Source organism: Nannobrachium achirus (assembly GCF_963921795.1).
Source record: "Nannobrachium achirus genome assembly, chromosome: 2".
Lineage (NCBI taxonomy): Eukaryota > Metazoa > Chordata > Actinopteri > Myctophiformes > Myctophidae > Nannobrachium > Nannobrachium achirus.
The window spans coordinates 11,537,467-11,562,937 of NC_137811.1; the positions used below are offsets into that span (position 1 = coordinate 11,537,467).

Below are 25,471 nucleotides of genomic sequence, written 5' to 3' on the forward strand. Positions count from 1 at the left end.
GACAGGAGGTCCCCGACCACAGAAAAAAACAGCCTTAACCCTCACGATGTACACTTTTTATGTCACAGACAAGACAGTTAAGGTCCTCAAAAGATTCTTACGAGACTACCTGTCCTACTCTGTCCAGAGAAACGTACTGATGCTCACCACTAAAAACTAAAAAATATGAAGTATGAGCTTTTATCAGTAATGTAACAGCCGTGTGGAATTCAGATACTCACAGATGGGTATTGCTTCTAAAGAAGACAAAGTCAATTTATCCTTACAGCACTTTATTTATCCTTACCGAAAATGAGGCTTTTTGGAAGTTTAAAGCTTCCTTTTATTCACTCAGTGGTATTACACATGTGCATTTAAAAATACAAATGCAAATACAAAAATAATTGAAAAGAAATCAATCAGGATTTACCAATGCCTTAAATTAGGCTTGTTCTAAAATAATTCCAAATTTAGATTTAAAAGCAGGAGGTTCCATTAGATTTAGATAATTCCAAAAAAGTATAATATTTAACACCAAATAGGTTTAATCTCAAAATAGAGAAATGTACCTCTTTTAATGTAAGTCAATTTTACCTTCATCCATGTGGAACCAACTGCTTGAGATCTGACCAAGGTGCAAGAGAAGAATCCCCCAAAAAGAGCGCAAAGGGGCAGAGGACCCCGGCAGGGCGTAAGCCCTCCGTGTCCTCCAAAAATCCCCCAAAAAGCCTAAAAGATGCTCTGGTGTGAGCCGTTATATACGATGGTTCGATCTCAGGGAAATTCCCCAGACATATGTATGTGTGCGTGTGTGCACGTAGGTGTGCACACTCACAAAGGAGCTTATCTTGCATCTTTTTCAGACATAGACATATGCTGAGGTATGCAGAATGCGCTGATCAGTGATGAAAATAGACATGCATGTCTCGAAAATACAGGCTGTATGTTCCGTACACAGTGTATGTAGTTCAACCACAGGAAATGCATAACCACAAAGAGGCTTCAAAGGCTTGCAAAGTTTCCAGTGCACCTGCAGTCATTTCAACCAGTCAATATCGTTCCTTCTTTAACCAGGCCAAGTGATAATAATGAGCCTGTGAGTTGTTCAACATAAATTACGTTCTTTAACATTTTCACGATGTCCAACACTATAAACAAATACCTGTCCACAAGGTCAGCTTCTTGTGTTGTGAGGTGGGTGTAGATCAGTTAGACAGTGGTGGCACTGAAAAGTTGTGGCAGTTTCCTGGTAATTAGTTATTTGTTAATACTATGTTACAAACACACACACACACTATGTTACAAACACACACACACACACACACACACACACACACATGGTGGTTTATGAGGACATAATTGTGAATTATGAGGACATCCGGCCGTCAGCCAATCAGCAGCCACTTGTGTGAATTATTCATGAGGGGTGCAATAGCACTCAACCGGCCACTGGGGGCACTAGTGAGATAGTCCTCACAATACAATTGTGGTTTATAAGGACATAGCTGAAACTTGGTATTTGGGCCTTTTAGAGGTATAGAAACACTTCTACACTGTTAGAATTATGAGGACTTTGTGTATGTCCTCACAATTCCATAGTGTCATAGTGTTGCGTGTAATCAGGTTTATTGACCTCATAAACCACCAATACAAGAACACACACACACACACACACACACACACACACACACACACGCAGCCTCCACCGCTCAGTTCACACGGGTGTGATTTTTCAACCACTGTGCCTGGGGACCCTTGGTGTTCCCCTGAGAAGGGTCAAGTGTGCCCCTTGAAACTGCTTGAAAGCCAGTATTGTATTTATAATTTTAAAAACAATTTAAACTAGTGAAAACAGCCGATCTACAAGTGTGCTTGTAGATCGGCTGTTTTCACTAATGTTGTGTAACAGCCTTGTATGATGAAGCAGGGCTTTACTTTGGGGACAAACATACAAATTTGAATGAAGAAATTAAAAGAAACTGTCCTGGGTGTTCCCAAAAGCCTGATTAGACGATAAAATGTCAAAGTTTTTTGTTTTAAGTGAAATATCTCTTTAACACTTATGTTGCAATGATTTTTTCCGGCCAATGTCCCACGTTGCCATGGTTACCATAGACTTCCATGTAATTGTGCAAGTGTGTAAAAAGTGCACGCCCATGCCTAGATGATGCACCACGTGTGTAGATGCTGTTCACAGCTTTCAAACAAAAAAATCCGCTTGGAAATCCGTGCAGGCATTCATGATTTATCAGCCATTATGTTTTCTTCAGATGTAAACAAACATGGCTGCCATGTTTGAAAGAATGGGTTGGTATGGGGGTTAAACATGCAATTTCGCGATCGCGATCATGCCTAATACATTTCTGGAGGTCCAATTTTTTTTTTTTTTTTCAAAAACGGCCCAAACTCGGGAAACTCGGGGTTGGCACAGCACTAGTACCAATACAAACTCGGGAAACTCGGGGTTGGCACCATATGTGTTAACTTAAAATTGTAAATGTAATTGTGTGTGTGTGTGTGCGTGTGCGTGTGCGTGTGCGTGCGCGTGTGTGCGTATGTGCGTGCGTGTCAGGTTCAAGTGGCTGGAGCTGAAGTCAAACACAGCATCATAAAAGGGTCAGACTTGTCGGTTTACAACAGGGGCACCAACTCAGAGCTGGATGAGTGGATGAGAGACGTCACTGAGGTACATGTGACACATTACCAATGTCTTCAAAATCTAATCAAAATGTCATTACATTCACCCATTCACACTAGGGATGGGACCATATGAACATTTCATATCACGATTATTGTGACCAAAGAAATCGCGATTTCCGATATTATCGCGATAATCAAAATATCCTCAACTTCCATTATCCTGGGGCAGGACATATGCCAAAAAATAGCTGATCTACAAGCACACAACGCGTCGCAGTGAGCTTGTAGATCGGCTATTTTTTGGCAAAGAGATTTGGTAGAGTGAAAAAAAGACTGTATCAAGTACGTAATACTATAAGTACGTTTTACCAATAGAGGGTTTAAATGCTACCGGATATGCAGCTCGGCAAATAAAAGGTGAATTGATCCCAGTGCATGACGGAGGACGATATCACGATACATGAAATCGTCACGATACGATTATCGTGAGTGTTTTTTTATCACGATAAACGATAATATCGCGTATCGTCCCATCCCTAATTCACACACACATTCATACACCGATGGCGGAGGAAACCATGCAAGGCACCCACCTGCTCACCGGGAGCAACTAGGGCAGGGGTTTTCAAAGTGGGTGCCGCGAGATATCATTTGATAATATTTGGAAGTTATTTGGACACTTAAAGATGGGGTTCCATGATTTTTTTCCCCCTATAAAACATGATTATCTACTATTATGATTATACTAGGACAGGGGTCTTCAGCGTTTTCAGGCCGGGGACCCCCAAACTGATGGGGAGATGGAGCAGGGGACCCCCTACCACCGCGTAGGGTGGGGGGGTCGGGGCTACGACATATTCTTTATTTTAAACATGTACAAATTACAGCGAGCAGGGTGGGCCTTACCTCTACCATTTCTAAACTACTTATTAACTGAGAACCAATGTCAATAATATCAACAATCTGACAATTGCATAGTAATCATGTATTCAAGCTTTTTTGAAGTATTCAAAAAAGTGTACAGAAAGAGTTAAAATTATGTTTTTATGTGGCCACACTCGCCAGTTCATTGGTATGCGTGGTTGTCATGGTGGGTGGCGAATCTGTCTCGAGAGATTATGGGTAACCCTATGGAGGTGACTAGGGCTGTCACGGTAATGACATTTTACATGAGGATTGTCACTCAAATAATTGCGATTAACGATTTAGTTGTGTTTTTGTTGTTGACAATTACATTTCTGTTTGGCTTTTAGGCTCTGAAGTTGTACATGGTGGATATGACACATTACCTAAATATACAAAGAAATTATGACATATTTGACAACTTTATACTTAAAAAAAGAACATTGAAAGTGGAAATATCTACAAGCTCACAACGTTGTGATCTACAAGCTCGTTGTGCGCTTGTAAATCGGCTATTTCCCAAAAAAATGAACATGGAAACGATTATGATGATTATGAAAAATAATCGCGATCATGTCAAATAATTTCGATTAGACGATTATGTAATAATTGTGACAGCCCTAGAGGTGACAGGCCAAGTAACCTATGTGTGTGTGTGTGTGTGTGTGTGTGTGTGTGTGTGTGCGCGTGTGCGTGTCAGGAGGAGCAGCAGAAAGAGACCGACGAGAACCTAGGAGACGATCTGTTCCGGTGAGTAAAATAGGGTTTTGGTTTTCGTCTCTCTCGCCGTCTCGTTTAGGGCCGTCTCCGTCGTGACATTGTGCACCTGAAGATGAATTATTGTCACACAAATCATTTTGGTAACACAAAGCTGGATGGTTAGAGCGGCGCGATTACATACAAAGTGAATGCAAAGACAGGACGACGCGCGACCGAGCGCGGCGCGCGAACCAGCCAAAAGGGGCGGCGAGAATGGGAGCGTTTCGCTGTTACTACGCGTCATCTTTTCGACACCCAAATCCAACCCTTACCCTAACCTCCGTGGGGTGAGTCGCTAACCCTCCCGACACTCCTTTGTCGAAATGACGGTCGTTCGAAAGAGCGAGATTTCCCCGGCGTGAACGATTGCTTCGGTATCTTCTTCCCATTTGGAAAAATCCAAGTGAAGCGGCCTTTCGTTTCGCTTCACCCCCACTCCACCCATCGCACCCTGACAGCCAATCAGCGTTGATGTCGTCCGGAGACACGGACATGTTTTGATGTTTGGAGTTTTCTTTTTTTTTTTTTTTTTTTTTTTTTAAGAACTTTATACTTACTTAAAGAACATTGATAGTGGAAATAGCCGATCTACAAGCTCACAACGTGACGCGACGCGTTGTGAGCTTGTAGATCGGCTATTTCCACTATTTAAGATTTTCATCATGGAAACGATTATGACGATTATGAAAAATGATCACGATTATTTCAAATAATTACGATTATGTAATACTTGTGACAGCCCTAGACACGACTAGAAAAGAAGAAATAGCTTAAGGTTTGGACACAGCTTAATGCATTATTATCACATTTGTAATGCAGTATATAATGTGCTTATAGGGCATTATAGCGCCTGTTATAAACCTTTATAATCTGACAATTTATAACAACATGTATAACGTGTTATAATGCATCATAGACTCAGTGTCACAGTACTTTATAACTACTAGCTGATCTGCAAGCTCACAACACATCGCGATGGATCTGCCATTTCCAGTTCCCACTATTTTCATATATATATATTTTTTCTTTTTCTTTAAATTAACATTTTTAAAAAAGAAGGAAAAAAAATCACTTTAGACTTGTTTTCACAATTCGTCCAATCAGAATTCAGCTTCACCTGCGTCACCGCTGTTGCCGGGGTAACGGAGGTGATGTAAGCTGGCCCTGAGGCTGGCGTGTTTTCCCTGGCTAAGCAGAAACCAGGCTCTGTGTGTGTGTGTGTGTGTGTGTGTGTGTGTGTGTGTGTGTGTGTGTGTGTGTGTGTGTGTGTGTGTGTGTGTGTGTGCGTGTGCGCGTGTGCGTGCGTGCGTGAGACAGAGATAATGTGCATATGAGAGAGAGATAGGGAGACAGTTGGAGAGTGTGTGTGTGTGTGTGTGTGTGTGTTTGAGATGGATGGTGTGTGTGTGTGTGTGTCAGGGCTGAGCAGGGACGTGCAGAGAATGTTAGAGAGGCAGGGGCTGAAATGTCTAAAAGGGCCTTTTGGTGAAAATATCGAAAATAGCAGACCTCCAAGCTCACAACGCGTCGCAGCGCGACGCGTTGTGAGCTTGGAGGTCGGCTATTTTCGGTGCTTGATACCACACTGAACTATGCATAATCAAGTCAATACTGGAGATGTGGCATACAGCATGGATTTCTACACATAGAGAGGGCAAATTCTTTCAACATATGATGCTGCATTCAAGTTCAGGAGAGTTTTCGAGGCAATTCTCTTGAATTCTGCCTTCGATGTATGTATAGCATGGAAAGAGGGCATTTGCATTCATGGTCCGGAGAGGCCCTTTTTTTACAGACAGATAAAGGGGCAGAGGCTCGAGCCCCCTTTGATGTCTATGTGTGCACGTGCCTGTGTGTGTGCGCGTGTGAGTGTGTGTGTGTGTATGTGTGTGTGTGCGTGTGAGGGCTGAGCTGTGTGATCACTGCGCGCCCCGTGTTGGAGCCAGTCATGCGTGTGTCCAGGGAGCCGTCTCTCTCTCTGCCGCTAAAGAAAACAAGCGCCCTTTTTTTTATTATTCCAGCGTCAGAGGCAGGGACATGCTGGGCCCCTCAGGCCCTCATTGCGGCCCTCATTGCGCGCTATAGAGAGAGATCTCTCTCTATAGCGCTGCTGCTACTCAAAGATTTGCCATTTCAGATCATGACAAGTGACAAGCCAGTGGGCCAATTACAGGAGTTATATTTTGTCGTTGTCGGGTGGAAACCTTGTATGTCCAAAACCGTTTGTTTTGTATTTGTCATGTTAAAAATGACTTAAACTAGACCGCGAGGCGTTGTGTGCTTGCAGATCGGCTGTTTTCACTACTTTTGTGCAACGACCTTGTATGATGAAGCAGGGATTTGCTTTGCGAAAAAATGTATCAATTTGAAACTTGGAGATAGAAGGTTTCTGGCCGACAGTGACGATTTACTTTGTTGGCCGCACAGCCCCCAAAATGGAACGAAGGCCAACATTTTATTTTTAATTTTTTTCCTAATGGCCGGCCTGGTCCGGCCGGGAATGAACCGGCCGTTCGGGAGTTGTCCCGCTTTTCCCAATGGCCAGCACGTCCCTGTGTCAGAGGGCTGAGAGCAGGAGTCCATACGCCGGCCCCCGCCGCAAGGATGTTTGGTTTGAGAGCTGTTCAAACAACTGTCCCAGTGTTTTACGGCACTTAATTTGCCCCCCACCCCCCTTTTTTCCCCTCATTTCTCGTTTGTTCTATTTGCCACCAAGAACACTGAGGAATGACTCGCCAGGAATGTTAAAAGCCCCCCCAAATGCCAGGCCCAGGTATCACCGACATTGTGTGTGATTGTGTGTGTGTGTGTGTGTGTGAGTTTGTCTAGCTATACTTATGGGGACTAAACGCATGTTCACACAGTCACCTGCAGGGGACCTCTGACAGTGTGGGGACAAAATAGTAGGTCCCCACAACGGTTAGGGGTTAGGGTTAAGGATGTGTGTACTTGTTTTACTATTGATGTCCCCACAATTATAGTAGGACCATTTCCTTGGTTCCTACAAGAGAAATGGTTGTTTTTACGGTTATAAGTTATAAGATTCAGGTAGAGGTTAGGGTTATTCCTGATTTATACTTGGTTGCATGGCCGTGCCCCAAAATAAGCCGAACTTGAGCTTGTATTTTTGTTTAAAAAAATAATATCTACACAAGTATAGTAATACCAGTAAGACTCCCTAATCGGGAGATAACTTTAGAAGGCAATGGTAGCCAATCAGGAGGGAATATGGGAAACGGGACAGATCCATGTTGATGACATGACTGTAGAGATACTGTGTACCGCTTTGCGTGATTTTGGGTGAGAAATCAGGGGTGGGGGTTGTGATTTTTGCAGCCAAGGAGTGTGTGTGCAAAGTTTGGCATCGATAGGGGCAACGGTGCCGGAGATAAGAGTAGGGGCAAAAGTGTGACAAGTATAGTAATACAAATGTGCGTGTGTGTGCGTGGCCTTGTGTGTGCGTAGGTACAACCCCAGCAAAGTTGTCAAGAAGACATGAAACGCTTCCGACCCGATGGAGGAGGAGCCTGTTCCAACCGGCAGAGAGAATGTACGTCACTCTTCAGCAGAGCAACCCGCGGGTTGGAGTTCCACTATCAACACTGTTCACACAGATGGTTCTGGAATGGCTCCTCTGTCTGAACCATCCATTCACAGACTGAAACATAAAAAACAACACACGCACTTGCACACACATGTGCGCCACACACACGCACACACACACACACACACACACACACACACACACACACACACACACACACACTTATAATTACAATAGTCAATTTTGCCAAAATAATGTCCCAACAGTTTAGACTGGATTAGATCGTTTGATTGTTTAGATAGTTTGATCAGTGTTGAAAAAGAAATGAAAAGGAAAACACCTGAAAGAACGTTAACCAAGTGGCAGATTTCTTTTGTTTTATATATATATATTTTTTGATTTTATTTCCTGTTCATTATACAGTATACTGCCAAACATATGACCATGCATACACTAATTTGCATAGCAGGTTGACTGATTAAGTATTAAAGGTTATGTAAAAAAAACGTTACTCACGTCCAAAGTTTCTTTTTGAAAAGATGTTTTATTAGTTGATAATAAAAAAATACAGTGTACAAAACGGTAAAAACCCATTTTCAGTTGTGCAATACAGAGCGGAGTCATGATGCTAGCACATGCGCAAAGCATGGACAGAAGATCACAATACAGTAGTATGCATGAGCTGTGGCGTAAAGTAACTAAGTACATTTACTTATGTGCAATTTTGAGGTATTTGCACTATTTCCAAGTTCCAATACTTTCATTTTACTCCACTACATCTCGAATCCAAATATTGTACTTTTACTCCACTAAATTTATTTGAAAACTTTAGTTACCAGTTACTTTGCAGATATAAATTATAATATTTTAAAACATACATAAACCACTTTAGCCCTGTTTTATACCTAGGCTATTTGAAAATAGCCGATCTACAAGCTCACAACGCATTGCGATCACGACACGTGAGCTTGTAGATCTCCTATTTTAAAAGATGTTGTACTTTTACTATGGTACTTTAAGTACACTTTGAAGCCAACACGTTCATACTTTTACTCAAGTACATTTTGAATTCCAGACTTTTACTTGTAAGGGTGCCCTCACACCAAAGTACCTATGAGAGTGGAATCCGCGTTACGCCAATGCATTTCAATGAGAAGAGAGCGTTTTTTGCAGAAATCCTCTGCTGGCATGAAACCGCGTCACTCTCATTGAAATGCATTGGCGGAACGCGGATTCCACTCTCATAGGTACTTTGGTGTGAGGGCACCCTAACAGAGTATTTCTGAATTGCAGTATTGATACTTTTACTTAAGTAAAACATGTGAGTACTTTTTCCACCGCCGTGCACAAGAAAACCTGGGAAGAGAGAGGGGGTCAAACCACCTTCAGCCTTTTCTAAACTTAGCGGAAATAGCCGATCTTCAAGCTCACAACCATGAGCTTGTAGATCGGCTCTTTTCGACACCATCGTACAACAAAGTATAAAATAGGGCTCGAGCGGTTAGCGTTACGTTGCTGTCAGGATGAAACCTTGTACCTCCACATTTCTACTTTTTAAACCCCATTTAGGCCCGTATGCAAATCTGTGTTGCTATAGATTTTAACCACTTTAACCATTAGTTTATGCTTTAACTATAAAAAAATAGCAGATATACAAGCTTGTAGATCTGCTATTTTTGAAAAATTGTGAACATCTGTGGGTGAGACGTTGGTGTAGTGCAGGTGTTCCCAAACCTGTTTGGCTCGGGGCACCCCTATGAATATTATTTTCATCTGAGCCACCCCTACATTATTATATTCCTGATTTTCACTCCCAGCACCTTTATATTGCAGCCTCCCCTAAGTAACAAGACATCTTGTGAAATATAATGTTGTCAACCAATCATCAAGGACGATGATACACGAAAGAAGAAGTGAACATTTGTGCAAGTCCTATAATGTTTTTCACCCGATTCTATAAATGTCTTCTAAATCAGTGGTTCTCAAGCTTTTTCATGTCAAGGACCCCCAGAATTACATGTATTTGAGCCGCGGACCCCCATCTCAAAATAAGTTGTTCCAGGGACCTCCAAGAGCAGAGATTTTGGTTACAAATATTCACTTTTAAAAAGATATACCGTATTCAAAGACTTGCAAAAAGAAATCACGATTTTTCAAAAATAGCAGATCTACAAGCTCTTTTTTCAGCGTTAAATAATTCTAGGCCTTAATGGCTTTTTTTCTGTAAATGAATGCCCTTCCCCGTCACACGAGTCGCAGATGTAAGAGCTCATTACGCTTTTAGATCTGCTATTTTAGCTATGTCTGACAAAAGATTAACCCATTTAGAACGGGTACACATTATAGTGTATCATTATTTTATGCTTTAACTATTGAAAAATAGCAGATATACAAGCTCACAGCGCGGCACCGCTTTAACTATTGAAAAATAGCAGATATACAAGCTCACAGCGCGGCACCGAGTGCCGCGCTGCGAGCTTGTAGATCTGCTATTTTTGAAAAATCGTGAAAATTAGATTTTTGACCCGATTCTATAAGTGTCTTTTGAATCCTTTTTTAAAAACCTATGTTTCTATGTCAGCAATCTGGCTTAGCCATCGTTAAAGAAAAGGTCCTTTTCACTTAACTGGAGCTCAGTTAGTCTGTTCTTGAGAGACCACTAGGTCAGTGGTTCTCAAACCTTTTCATGTGAAGAACCCCCAAAATGATATTTATTTGGCCATGGACCCCCATCTCAAAATATTTAGTTCCAGGGACCCCCCAGAAGCAAAATTTGAGTTACAAACGTTCGCTTTGAAAGTACATAATATATTCAAAGATTTGCACACATTTTCACGACTTTAAAAAAAATAGCAGATCTACAAGCTCGCAGCGTGGCACTCGCGCTGTGAGCTTGTATATCTGCTATTTTTCACTGGTTAAAGCATTCAATAATTCTAGGCCTAAATGGGTTTTAATCAAAGTTACTGTTCAAGTGTGTCTGGCTTAAAATCTTGAACCAATGAAAAGCACTAATAGTCCGAGCGTTTCGGGCCAAAATCGTGCACTTTATGATAGAAGCATGAAATCTGGCACACAGAACATGCCATATGGAACATTTTTGGCTATAGGGGCATCGCAGATTTGTCTTGGGAAACTTGTGGGAGCAAATCAAAGTTGGGCTCTCATAGACTTTACTATACAGTAAAATAATACAAAAAATAAATATGCTTTAAGTAGCATGTGAGGGGTCAAACTAGGGGTTTTTCGGGGTTCTGAATCCAATGCAAGCATTTATCTTGCACTAAAAACGGCCCTCATAAAACTGTGAAAAGTGATGAATCCTCACTAAACCATAGTTTTATGGGGGCTGTTTTTAGCCCAAGGAATGTTTTTCGTGCAAAACAAATGCTTGCATTGGATTCAGAATCCCAAAGAATCCCTTTGTTCTGTGCGCCACATTTCATGCTTTTATCGTAAAGTGCACGATTCCATCAAAATACTGCCCGAAATGCCCGGACTATAACGAGCTTGTGACAACAACATTACATTGGATCCATTGGAGCACAGGTTCCTTTTATTTCTGAAAAGTAACGTTTTTGGACATTCAAGGTTTCTATTCGGACCGCAGCGATTCCAGTTATGCCGGCATGCATATCAAAAAGCCGCCCGGCACTTGCATACACAGATGTCGAAGGTCACCGCCCAGCTGTTCATGTTTCATCTCCCCACCCGCCGATGGAGCGCGTAAGTACCGGAACGTATCAAAGAAAATGTTTAACTTTTAACTAGTGATGCACGATGGAATCGGTATCCTATTGATATCGGCCGAAATATTAATTAAAAATGCAATATCGGTATCGAACCGATGTCAAAATCATTCATTGTCGTTGTCCTTAACCGTTTGTTTTGTATTTATCATTTTTAAAATGATTTAAACTAGTGAAAACAGCCGATCTACAAGCACACAACGCCTCGCACCGCGAGGCGTAGTGTGCTTGTAGATCAGCTGTTTTCACTACTTTTGTGCGACGGCCTTGTACGATGAAGCAGGGCTTTATTTTGCGGAAAAAAGATTACAAATTTGAAACTTGGAGATACGAGGTTTCCACCCGACCACAACTTTTATAAAACAATAACAATGAGCTCAATATAAATATAATGTATAATAATGTAATGTATCTTTATCAGTCACGGCCAATTTGACCCTGCATATTCGGCATATTATCTGATATCGGCCAAAAAATGTCTATATTGTGCATCTCTACTTTTAACTTTGTCATCTTCACTGATGTTCTTGACCCTTGGACAGTTGCCCTGCATATGGAGTAGCGACTCGCAAGTAGGGTTTGCCTTTTGCGGCCGCGGGATAGAAAACATAATGAGAATTGAGAATGGAAATCACATTTCAAACCAGATGAGGGAAAAAAAATAATGTTTTTTTTTTTTTGCTGTTCGGAAATCGAATGTGGGCTGTTGGTCTGAACATAGTGTTAATCACGTGCATCCATTTCTTCTTAGTTAGCTCATTGTACAGGTTTGTCAATGGCAGCAGAAGTTGATTTCCAGTGGTGAATGTTGGTGTGATGGTACCCGATGCATTTTGATGGCATCATATAGTCTGGCATAGCCAGACTATATACTAATGCAGCTAACTAACTGCAGTATGCATTCCTCCCTTGTGTTAACATGGGTAGATAGTTTAGCTGTGCTAGGCTAATCATACAGAGAATCTGAGATCATCTCTAAATAATGTGTGCCCGTGTCCCAGCGTTGCGAGGCGTTGTGAGCATGTAGATCTGCTATTTTCACAATTTCTGTGGAACCGAGTCACATTAAATGTAATACCTACAATTCCAAGTGCTTGTCAGAGTGGGGGTCCCCAGTTCAAATATGTTTATTTTGCGGGTCACAGCCTAAAAAGGTTTGAGAACTCGTGGTATAGAGCATTAACAAATGTATCCACCAGGGGCATTGACAACTCATTATGACTTCCTATCTAGCCAAGTTTTATAAACTATATATTTTTTAAAGAGAAAAAAATAAGCGAATATTCAAATTCGGTGAACAATGTCGAATAGTGACATTCATTTTTTCTATTTGGTGAATGCCCTAGTTTAGACCAGTGGTTTTCAAAGTGGACCTTGCCAGGCGGGATATATAAAACATAATAAAAAGCGTATATTGAAACGTATTTAATATTTGTGGGCATGTCGTGTCCAACATTTTCTCTACAGTCTGCAAGCTCACAACATGTCGCATTGTGGAGCCATAATGTTTCCTTTAGCGCAACGGTTCCCAAACTTTTAAGGTCAAAACCTAAAAGAGAGATTAGATGTTTGCCCCGGGACCCTAACTAGTGAAAACAGCAGATCTACAAGCACACAACACTTCGCTTTGCACTACTTTGCAAGCTTGTAGATCGGCTATTTTCTTTCTCCATCAGGCGCCCCGGCTGGCCAGGGGCAGGCATTATAGAGACCAGGATTACTGCATGTTTTTGTCAGGGTATCAACCCTAGGAGATGAGGGGAGAACATGCACGCCCGTCGGCTTGCATGTTCTCCCGGGTGTCCTTGAGCAAGGACAATACACCCCTAGCTGCGAGCATCAACGTGAAAATATGTCAAAACCATGGAAAATATGACCAGATCTGTACTCTTCATTTGACCTTTACAATGGTCGTTTGGCACCTTTGCACAACATGCGGTACAATGAATCGACATAAGGCGTACAGTGGTGTTGTGTGTGAAATTATAACGTCATCGCTTTCATTGTCCTATTGTGTATAGGGTTAGTAGCTTCTGCTAATTATAATGGTCACCGCCAGGCCTGGAATTTCGGTGCCATGGCATTGGTCCGAAGGTTCATTAGTCCGAAGGTTCATTAGTCCGAAGGTTCATTAGTCCGAAGGTTCATTGGTCCGAAGGTTCATTAGTCCGAAGGTTCATTAGTCCGAATTTGTTAAGAATACTATGCCTAACCCTAACCCTAACCCTAACCTTAACCTCAGTAACCCTAACTAAATTCGGACTAATGAACCTTCGGACTTATGGGCAGTCCTCGGAATTTCATCATTTTAGGGGCAAGGCCACTTAGCCTTTGATGTTGTCCAGGCCAAATGCCAGGGCAGGAAGGCCATCAAATAAAACAAGATTTTAGTCAATTGAAAGAATGTAAGGGTTAGGGATGATAACCTAATCGGCAGTGAAATAGATAAATTATGGTATTTACAATCTGATCCATGCTCAGCCCTGCACCAAAGTCACTGAATTGGTTTGAAGATGGGGACTTGGGGAGTTAAGATTTCAGAATCTCAACGAAAGAAACTGGTGTCTGCATGACTAGAAAGAGACACTGGTGTCTACTGTCTACATATTGACCAGAAAGAGACAGAGGAGAAAGTGGTCCAGGCAGCCGGGGCATTAAGGCCACTGTGGCCTCAGGTCATGCCATTGGTTTGAGGGGCAATAGCGGCCATGGCCTTCATGGCCTCCATGAAATTCCTGCCCTGGTCACCGCACCTGTGGGTCTACTACCGACAGTTATATAAGCTCAGATGAGTAACTGCAAGACACGGCACTTATCCACTGTAGCTTTACGTTTTTTTTTCCCAGTTGAATCCAGATCAACATAGTGTCACCTGGCTAAAACAATGGCCTGGCCCTACAGTATGTGCTTTGTTTGAGGAAATTATGTTTTGCCTAATTCAGCTCTTCATGAGACTGGCCACCTCTGGTCAAATTGTCGATATCCTTATTGAAAGGTTTCATACTGTTTCCGCCGCAGTCAGCGACGTGCAGAGAATGTTAGAGAGGCAGGGGCTGAAATTTCTAAAAGGGCCTTTTGGTGAAAATATCGAAAATATCCGACCTCCAATATATATAAAAGGATATAAGGGTAGGTGCTCAAGCCCCCTTTGATGTCTATGTGTGCACGTGCCTGGCCACAGTAGTATAATGGCCTATCTCAAGAGTGTGACCTAGGCCATGTTATGTTGCCTAAGTCACAGAGACAATTAGGTCACTTCCTCCAGAAATAAAGTCAGATTTATAATTACCTAGGCAAAACAGAAATTGGCATAAGTCATTTAATCCTTGTATGTTCCATAACTGGCAGACAGCATTCTTTGTATGTCAATATCATAGGAATAATGTAAAAAAAGAAAATAAATCGACAGTCCATTATTTTAGCAGGCTAACCACTTAAACCCCATGCTTAGATGACTGGAGTCCTCAGGGATCTACACCATGACCCCCTCTTATTTCCCCAATAGCTGATCGTCTATTTTTCCCTCAAAAATAGGCACACTAGGGTTCAAGTGGTCAATTAACAGTGAAAATGGACATCCCAGAATACATTCAGGTTTACCGGTGAAAGTATACTTGTTTTGCATAGAAAGCCTCTTAAATTACACCTTTATGTCTTTATTTTTTCCTGCCTAGCTATACTGTACAACATAGCAGCTATAGGAAGACTTCGCTGAGAAGAGGGGACACAATGCTGTGAGGCTTTAGGCTCAGAATAATCAGGAACATTACCCATAAATCCTCTGAAGTGTGTTTTGTTCCGGCATTCGTGTGGAACTCAGTCCCCGAAGAGATGTTGTATTGCAATCAGTAGGTCATTAGATATTGTGTCTCAATGCCTTTGCTTTTAGAGATGGGTCCATCACGATTTTTTTTCGGGTTTTAGATGTCTATAGTCATGTTTCCATAAGCTTATTCGAATATAGGAAGCAAATGATCAGAAATGCGCTTAGCAAGACAAAGCAAATTTAGCCTGTTTCCATTAAACTGATGAAATGCGATTCTTGGGAGATCCTGCCTGGGTCCGTCTGACCGACCTGCTGTAAATACTTCCCGCGGGCTTGCACACAGTGCACAGAGATGGGATGGGTCTGATTTTTTTCAGACCGAATCTGTGACGTGACTGAGCACTGCTAGCCTGTGACTCACTGCACTCTCATCCTGCGTCGTTGCGGATGCAAGCTGCTGTGAGCTTGTAGATCAGCCACTTTTGGCACGCAACGCGGTGTGATGACGAAGGGTTAGCCAGGATTTACTTGGATGATGTTGACGGACGAGGCTTGCACACAACAGAGCCGTAAAATAAACATCCAATGCAAGGTACAGTAGTTGGGTACACGGCGCTAACAAGTTGGTAGCTCCCTTCAGCCAAATCGATATCATGGAAGTTCAATGCATTTTCATTCAAAACTTATTCGCTTTGTGTTTCCATTGCACTAACTAATGCGCATTCTTTTCTTTTTTTTCTCAATAAAGCCTCAAAAGCCTCCAGGCTTTATGGGAACACCACTATTGGCATCTGTTTCATCTCAGTTGGCATACTGAAGCCAACTCCGCTTGAAGGGTTACTGTATGTACTGTGGAGTGGGCCAAGTTCTCATACCTTTATGCAATTAGACTGGGAGCCCCTTTTGTGGTACTTGTTGCTATGAGCATTTCTACATTACAGTATTGATACTTTGACTTAAGTTAAACATTTGAACAGTTTTCCACCACTGAGTATAGGTGCGTTCGTGTACGGCCCCAGTTTAGCTGCTCTGCAGCCACCAGTAGAAAGGGCATTAAAAGCCACATTAACCCCAGCGTCCCAATTCTGGGGCATGTCGTAGTCAAACGTTGTCAAAAGTGGCAGAAATGGCTGCTCTACAACATCGCAATGCCTCGCGTTGCAACACATTGTGGGCTCGTAGATTGTAGGCTGTTTGCCGTTGTGTGACACCGCCGTATTACAAAGTATAAAAATATCATCAGAGAATGGGGGTTACAAAAATAACCTTCCCTTGGTTAAAAAGTTCAAAAACTATTTAGAGCCTAGTGTACTGTCCCAGAAGAAAACCCTTACAAATGGGAGACGATTACCTTTTTTTTCCTAGAAAAGGGGGTAGGGCTTACACAGCCATAATGCAGCGTAATGAATTGCGAGTGCAGGGAGTAGGCCTTTAACTCTTTTACTGCTAAACGAGCGCTCTTTTTTTTTTTTTCGCGTGTCCCGGCCACCATTAGGAGCGTTTGTTATTTTCCCCGCCACAGCCTGTCTGGGCAGATGTGGGGTGGCGTGGGTGTGTACAGTAGCAGCAGCTCCCCTAGCGCTCGTCTGATATCTTCAGCGCACATAAACAACAATGGCGGAGGGACCACTTCTTTGGTGGTTTTTCTCAGCCTGGATATTTTACACAAGACTGTTATTTTTCTATAAATTCGCAAAGGAAAGCTACTTTGATGGCCGTGAGCAGACTTTAAACAACCTATATGGCACCTAAATGGCAGTAAAAAAAGTTAATGAGGTGTACTGATTTGTGGAGTAGAAGGGTTTTAAAATAATTGAATGAATTATGGATTAGGGCTTTAATGTATTGTGGAGAAGAGTTTTAATGTAGTGTAATGAATGGTGGAGTAGGGTTTTCATTAATTTGGAGTAGGGCTTCACTGAAGGACACATGTTGAACAAGTAAAAAAAGAGAGACCCTGAATAAAATAAGATGTGTCACCACATTGTCACTGTCGGGCAGAAACCTCATATCTCACAAAAACATGCAGTAATCCTGGGCTCTATAATGCCTCCCCCTGGCCAGCCGGGGCGCCTGATAGAGGGGAAAGGAACTGGTTGGAATAACGTGTTCCTTCCACGCGCCACGTCCAAGCCGGCGAAATCCCCCCTGTCAGGTGAAAAGAAGCAACTTGGACTCCTCATGCATAGAAGGAAGCATGGGGTCAGTCCGTTGTCTCCCCAGGTGCGGCAGAGGGAGAGCAGAGCCCAGGATTACATAGGCAATTGGCACTGGGTGAAAATGGGTTACAAAATCGTGGGATAAAAATTCTCGTATCGTATCTCCAAGTTTCAAATTTGAACGTTTTTTCGCAAGGTAAAGCCCTGCTTCATCACACAAGGCGTCGCGCAGGACTAGTGAAAATAGCCGATCTACAAGCAGGTGCGAGGCGTTGTGTGCTTGTAGATCGGCTATTTTCACTAGTTTAGATCATTTTTAAAATGATAAATACAAAATGGACATTTGGACATACAAGGTTTTCACCCGACAGCGACGATATGTGATGAGGAAACACTGGCACGCTGCTGCGTGGACTTCTGGGGCACTTTGAAGGGGAGTCACACGAGACACCCGCTGAAAACGAGCTAGCTCGAAACCAATGCGCTCACGTCCATTCACATTATCCGCTCGGTATATGCCTCAGGAAAATGGTAAGAAAGCCTCTGTTTAGAATAGAAAACACCACATCTAAACAATGAAAAGAAAGCCATAAAAGAGAGAGAAAAAATTAAATAAAAGAATGGTCCCCCCCTTTGGTAGCCACTCTTGAGATAGCAGGTGCAGCCAGCATGACACTGGGACTCTTTTGCCTCCCTCGTGTCATCCATTTAGACCGGGTACGCATTGTTGCGTATTATTATTTTATGCTTTAACTATTGAAAAATAGCAGATATACAAGCTCACAGCACGGCACCGAGTGCCGCGCTGTGAGCTTGTAGATTCTATAAGTGTCTTTTGAATCCTTCTAAGGTTTTTTGAAAAAACCTATGTTTCTATGTCAGCAATCTGGCCAGCCATCGTCAAAGAAAGGGTCCTTTTCACTTAACTGGAGCTCAATTAGTCTGTTCTTGAGAGACTAACTATGTCAGTGGTTCTCAAACTTTTTTCATGTGAAGGACCCCCAAAATGATATGTATTTGGCCACGGATCCCCATCTTAAGATTATTTCGTTCCAGGGACCATCCAGAAGCAAAATTTGATTTACAAACGTTTGCTTTAAAAATACATATAGGCCTATTCAAAGATTTGACACATTTTCACAACTTTTTCAAGCAGATAGCAGATCTACAAGCTCGGTGCCGCGCTGTGAGCTCGTATATCTGCTACTTTTCAATAGTTAAAGCATTCAATAATCCCAGGCCTAAATGAAGCCATTGCCACCGTTGGTGATGACCTTCCCCTTCTTCTTGAGCCTCTTGAGCAGGCACGAGGCGATGCCCAGCGCGCCGCCCTTCAGGAAGCGGACAAAGTTGTCGCCGACCAGGGGGCCCATGGCGAACAGACCCGGCTCCTTGGTGCACTCGTAGGTGTACGGGTGGATGTCAATAGGGTTCTGCTTGCAGGAGATGGGCTTGGCGGGGTCCAGGCCCAGGTACTGGCCCTGGCCCTTCAGGAAGAACAGGTTGGGGTAGGTCCCGATGAGCACCAGGGCCATGGAGATCCTGAAGGCCTTCAGGGAGTTGCTGCCCTGCAGGACGCACCGCCGGTCGGGCTGGAAGGACAGCACACAGTGCTCGGGGAAGCTCGTGTACTCGGGGAACGGGCCGGCGCCGGCGCCAGCGCCACCACTGGCGGCGGACGTGTTAGTCGTGGCGTTCGGCGGCTTGGAGCACATCTTGGCGCAGACCGAGGAGGCGACGCCGCCGAGCGCCTGTGGTCCGGCGGCGGCCGAGGCGGCCTCGGTCTGCGAGCGCATCATGTGGTAGACTCTGTGGTACTCCGGGTAGAGGCTCTTGGGCAGCTGCTTGAAGATGAGGTCGGGGTCGTCGACGCCCTTGCGGAAGACGTGCAGCACGGGCACGCGGGCGGCGCGCGCGCACAGCACGGCGTCGGCCGCGCTCAGCCCGGCGCCCACGATCAGCACGGGGTCGGAGCCGGCGCCCAGCCGCTGCTGGCTCACGGCCACGCCCAGGTCGGCGATGCCGTGCGACACGAACGGCAGGTCCTCGCCCTCCAGGCCCAGCCGCGCCGGCACGTCCGAGGCGCCCGTGGCCAGCACCACGTTCTCGGCGAACACGCAGAAGGGCACGTGGGCGTCGTCCTGCACCCGCTGGTAGCCCCGCACCTCCCACAGGGTGCCTCCCCCTCCTCCTCCTCCCCCTCCTCCTCCTCCTCCATCTACAAATACAGTTTAGGCATTTAGAAGACGCTTTTAATCCAAAGCGACTTACAATAAGCAGGTAATACATCAATATAATAAGCAAGATAATATGTTCAATATTTTAAGTGTTGCGACAGTGAAAGCTAAGCATTATTCAAGATAACAGCATAATAACAAGTCACTCTCGATTTTAAGTGCTATTGGGTTCCCACACGTTGTTTGATATTCTAAGTGTAGCAAAAGTGAAAACTAAGCATTCTTCAAAAAGAAAATGGCAATGATTATGGGGAAATACAACGATATGGGTAGGCCTGTCACAATTATTACAAAATCGTCAATCACTTTGTGACCCGTTGTAAGCTTGTAGCTCAGCCTTTTCCGCTATTTATTTATTTTTAAGTATAAAATGATTAAATGACATGTCACTAATTATGAAGCCTAAATGGCAAACAGAAATAAAGTTTGTATTCGTATGTTTCAGTCTTCAATGCCAAAAATGGCCGATTATATCGGCCATATCGTTGCATTTTCTAACACTGACATTGCCCATGGTCATCATGCTGCGATGACGATACGATACGTTGTGCGGCCCTACCGTCTACGCGCTCGACTCCCTCCAACATGACGCCTTCCCCCGCCACCTCGCCGGCGTCGCCCCCGCCGTGGCCGTTCCCCAGCGGCGCCTCCTCCTCTCCCTCGCCGCCCCTCCCCCGGTGGAGCTTTTGGACGGAGGTGACGTAGGTGTTGTCCACGAAGTTCTTCTGCAGGCCCATCAGCTTGACGTAGTTCTGGTAGTAGGACGAGATCTCCTCGGGCGTGGCCCTGTCGTTGGTCGAGCCCCTGGAGAGAGACCAGCCAGCAGAGAGTTACCGTCAAGTGTCACTTTGTCATACTAAAGTGTCAACACAAAAGTAGCAAAAATACACTGTGCTACATTATCATGTAGCACATGTGGTTCTCAAACTACTGTGTGCTAATGTGTTCAATAATACGTAATAAAAATAATACCTGAAAAATGGAGTTAGCTGGTTTCTGCTAGACAGCGACGAATCAAGCCACCTCACGCTACAGAAATCCTATGGGCCTCAAGGCTTACTTACTCACATCCCATATTTCTCGTTTGGACCATAAGCTCTCTGGCGTGATCCTTCTTCTAAGTTCAAAGGAATATTGTGTGGCCATTATGACCTTGCTATTGGACTATTGGATCCTCATAATATTGGGAACGTCAGAGAAAAGCCAAAAAATGTACCAGTCCAGTACCTGCGCTTTCCGTTGGTTAGGTCTCGGTAGTTAACCCCAGGAAGTTCCATCCAGATACCAAGGCTAATAGTCAACATGGAACCCTCCATCGCCTGGAAGGACAAGACAGGAGGAGATAAGAAGTGTCCTTCATCCTTGGGGGGAAAAATTTGGTTAACTGTCGTCAATTAAAACTAAATGCTCAGTGGCCTTGTGGTTAAGAGTGTTCGCCCTGAGATTGGGAGGTCGGGGTTCGGTCGGGTCTTGGCGTTAGCACTCAGCATCAAGGGTTTTGGATTGGGGGTACAGTAAGTCCCTGTGACATAGCGTCATGTCCAGGGGGTGTACTTGCACATCAAGCTGTACAACAAACTTTGAGCGCTTTGTTCTCAAGATGTAGGCCAGATGTAGGCCACGCTTCAGAGCCCGGACAAAGCCAGATGTTGGAGCTTGGCTCCTTCCAGGAGCACCGCTCCAAAATTACCGTAAAAAAAGAAATGCTTCACTTATTCGGGCGCCCGCTGACCTAGCGGTCCAGGCGCATAGAACACAGGCTCTGATGCCTGACAGCGGGTCGCGGGTTCGAATCCCGATCCCGACGACCTTTGCTGCGTGTCACTCTCTCGCTCTCTCTCCCCATTTCATGTCAGTCTACTAACTCCATAGACCTTATTCACACCGCGGCCATCTTGGATCACGTGACTTCCTGGAATAGCAGCCTGCATTACAAACCATTGTGAACAATGGAGCGATGGTCCCAAAATATGAGTTCTATTCAACCATTTTCTTTTGACCAAATCGATAAATGGGCAGATGACAACATCAACTTCCCCAAAAGGATTAAATATAAGTGTACATCCACAATATTCATGGTAGTTAGGTTACACTGTTACTCTGTACAAAGACTTGCTACAGTATCTGTGCAGACTAGTGCCTGCTCTGCCATCATATAGTTAATATTACTGTATCGTGATTTTTGCATATTAATCAGGGACAATCTAACAATAAATAGTTAATATGATGGTGGAGCAAGCACTGCACAGATAGCAAGTCTTTGTACACACTAAGGTTGCAACCTAACTTACCTTGAATATCGTTACCATGGATGTAATCAATTTACTGTAGCCCTTCTATTTAATCATTTTGAGGATGTTGATGTTGTCATCTGCCCATTTGTCAATTTGGTAAAAGAAATTGGTTGAACAGAACTCATATTTTGGGACCATCTCTCCATTGTTCACAATGGTTTGTAATGCAGGCTGCTATCCCAGGAAGTCATGTGATCCAAGATGGCCGCGGTGTGAATAAGGTCTATAAAAGCCCAAAAACCAGAGCCCCAAATAAAAAGAAAAAAGCTTGACTCACGTGCCAGGCCCCTCCAGGCGTGGCCCTGCCCAGCACCAGGTGGGGCGTGTGCTGCTGCTTGTCCCTCCTCCACTGCAGCACTGGCGGGAACTCGTAGCCGAAGTCAGCGTTGGGATGCAGCAGGGTGTCGAACAGCACCGCCACGGGGTTCCCGGACCTCCCCTCCAGCCCCTCGCTCAGGTACTCCAGGTCCTAGGACAACAGAGAACCAACCGTATGCCGTCCTGTGTGAATCTTTTGTGCAAGTGTTTCTCAAACTTTTACATTTCAAGGTCTCCCCCTTAACTCTAACAGTGTACAAATGGAACCAAATTTGCCTGTTAGGGTGTATTTGCATTTGGTTTCATTTGTACACTGTCAGGCTTCCTCCACACAGTAGAAGCACCTGCCCTGGGCATCGTCCAATTAATTCCCTATGGAAGTCACATGGTTTCATGGCTCTAGCAAGCCTCTTGGCTTAAAGCAAGCTTGCCAGTTGTGGGTCAGGCACCAAAATGGGCTGCATTCATTAATTTTTTCCATAAATATTTACACAAATATTTATATCAACAATTAGTTTAAGCTATCCAGGATCTTTTGTTTACACATCTTTTCTGTTCATATTTTGGATTCATGTTAAAGGAGTAGTTCACCCTCAAAATGACTTGTTCCCATTGATTACTCATGCTATGGACACTTGAGTTCAATAATATGTTTGGGTATTTTTCGCATTTCTAAGACAATAATTTGATTACAATAAATGTACCCTCATTGATTCCGGATGGGTCCCCATCCGGAATCAATGGGGGTACATTTACTATAATAATGTTTTTGTCTTAGGAATGCAACAAATACAAATAAATAGTATTGGACTCAAGTCTCCATGACATGAGTAATCAATAGAAAGAAAGTCATTTTGGGGGTGAACTACTCCTTTAAGGTGTATATTTTCAGACATTTAACCACTTCTTAAACCCTCAATACTTGACCTCTACAACAAACCTCTTAAAACACAAAATTGTAGATCACAAGAGCTAAATGATTGTTAAACATCTGCATTACTTAATTTACTAATCTACACAATTGGAGAATGTAGAAGAATTGTTATTTTGATCGTCCTGGACCTTGATATGAAAAAGGCTAAAACCCCTGCTTTATGAGTGACGATTACCTGCTCAGTGATGGGTAGGTGCTTGGTCTCCTGCAGCTTGCGGTAGAGTATGGGGTTGGGGTGGACCGCGGCGGGGTCCAGGTAGGGCTTGTATCCACTCAGCAGGTAGGACAGGCAGATTCCTGACGGCCCGTTGCCTAGAACAGGAGTTTTCAAACATGTTTGACTCAGGGCAACACTGTAAATAACGTTTTCATCCACGTCACCCCCGAATTAACTGTTAATTTTACATCGTACATCGTACATCCCGGGTTCAATCCCTGCTTCCGCGCATCACTACAACCTGGCGTTGTCGGCAGGATGAGGAGTGTGATATCCTCGCGTGAGGGACAGGCCCTCGCGCTTCACACTTCCGCGGCGTGAAGTGTGAAGCGCGAGGGCGCGCTCCAAAGATCGGGGGCGGGGGGGGGGGGGGGGGGGTGATTGTAGCCCCCAGTTAGTACCAGCCATGAACCAGCGACAACAGCCCTGCTAATTGGGCTCAGCCCTATTAGCACGACTGGTTGTGCGTTGGACTGGCGAGTGGGAGTCCCGCGTTCAATCCCCGCTTCCGCGATCACTACACATGCACACAGTATTGACGCAGAGAATTGACCAGAGTTAAAGTCTCACCTATGATGACCACGGGCAGGGTTGGGGGCTGCTCTCTTGGCGGAGCGGTCTCTTCCAGAAGGGGCATGGCTATTAGCCAGGGCCAGAGCCGGCACTGAGGAGGAAGAGCAGGACAGGGAGATGAAGATGATACCGTACCGTTCCACACACTAGGACATTAACGAAAAAGTCGACAAGTCAACTGAGTCGACTTCATTACACAAGTCGACTCCCACCAGAGAAAGTCGAAAGTTGAAGCCACTTCGGAATGATCCAGTATTACAGTGCTACATTACATTTGGTATAACATGGCTCTATTGTGAAAATAGCTAATCTACATGCTCACAACGCCTCTGTGAGGCGTTGTGAGCATGTAGATCGGCTATTTTCAGAATTTCTGCCTCTATATATTTGACAATTTGGGCAATGTTTAATTTGTCATTTTAGAGGTATTAAAAAGTCCTTAAATTGGCACTTTAGAAATGTGAAAATACCCTCTATATACTTAAACTTTATGTTGGTTTGTTTACTGTTGAGTGAGAAAACAATGTTGCACATTAAGTTAAGTCATCTGGGGACCCCCCAAAATAATTGGGGGGTCGTGTGTGATGTGATGACGTCATCAAACGATAAAGTCGACTTCAACTCAACTTTTTACTGAGTCGATTCGACTTGTCGGCAAAAATGACAAGTCGTTAATGCCCTACCACTCACTACTGGTTTCCTGTACAGTCGGTCTCTCTGACTCTGTTTCCAACTCGGCTTTCCCCGCTATCTCTCCCAGCCAGTTGCGTCAATTCAATTCAGTGAAGGCTACGGTATGACAGGCCTGACAGCATCAATATCAATGTCGAAGCAAACACTCATTTCATAGGCTATAGGATAGATAGCAAAGGCTACACGTGTAGCATGGCAAATGTGAGACAACTTAAGCTTCCAAATGCAGTCTAGAATACATCCAGAGAAGACTGCTTCCTTTTTAATTGTATCCACCTAAACAACTGTCGTGAGAGAACCCTACCTGATTATTTACAATGATGCGCATCACTGACCTGACACCAAAGGTGGAACACACAGTACATCTGATCAAGATATAGGGGTGTTGGGGGAAATGGTGTAATGCCTTGTGAAATCTGTCATTTTGTTCAGACTTGCATGTTGTTATTTTACAATACATTTATAACGTAATAATCAATAGGCCTATATGTACACAGTTTTTTATTTTATTTTATTTTATCCCACAATTTTTGCAACCCATTTTCTCACCCAGTGCCAACTACCTAACCTGTAGTCCTGGTTTCCGCTCTCCCCCTGCCGTGCCAGGGGAATTGGGGAGCACCTGGCTGGCTAGGGGGAGGTAGTATAGAAAGCAGGACTACTGCATGTTTTTGTGAGGGCATCTACCCTAGGAGATACGGGGAGA

General features: G+C 43.9%; 3 protein-coding genes across 3 annotated transcripts in view; 2 read left to right on the forward strand and 1 right to left on the reverse strand.

The window, feature by feature from the left end:
- The window catches only part of nbn (nibrin), a 43,505-nt gene extending 35,217 nt beyond the window's left edge, over window positions 1-8,288 (forward strand). The window contains exons 16-18 of the mRNA XM_080737635.1: window positions 2,552-2,665; window positions 4,223-4,272; window positions 7,747-8,288. Of these exons, the coding sequence (XP_080593761.1) occupies window positions 2,552-2,665; window positions 4,223-4,272; window positions 7,747-7,780 (198 nt within the window). The 3' untranslated portion in view covers window positions 7,781-8,288. The remainder of the gene's footprint in view (window positions 1-2,551; window positions 2,666-4,222; window positions 4,273-7,746) is intronic.
- Window positions 1-10,160, forward strand: part of fam171a1 (family with sequence similarity 171 member A1) — a 293,547-nt gene extending 283,387 nt beyond the window's left edge. Inside the window, exon 12 of the transcript XR_013962944.1 lies at window positions 10,140-10,160. The gene's annotated coding sequence lies outside the window, so the exon portion shown is untranslated. The remainder of the gene's footprint in view (window positions 1-10,139) is intronic.
- Window positions 10,161-18,740: 8,580 nt separating this feature from the next.
- On the reverse strand, window positions 18,741-24,136 carry osgin2 (oxidative stress induced growth inhibitor family member 2; the record flags this gene model as incomplete). Its single annotated transcript, XM_080746789.1, has 6 exons — window positions 18,741-19,699; window positions 20,296-20,540; window positions 20,964-21,055; window positions 22,308-22,499; window positions 23,458-23,594; window positions 24,070-24,136. The coding sequence occupies 6 exons, from the start codon at window positions 24,134-24,136 to the stop codon at window positions 18,741-18,743; spliced, it is 1,692 nt and encodes a 563-aa protein (XP_080602915.1).
- Window positions 24,137-25,471: the final 1,335 nt, after the last annotated feature.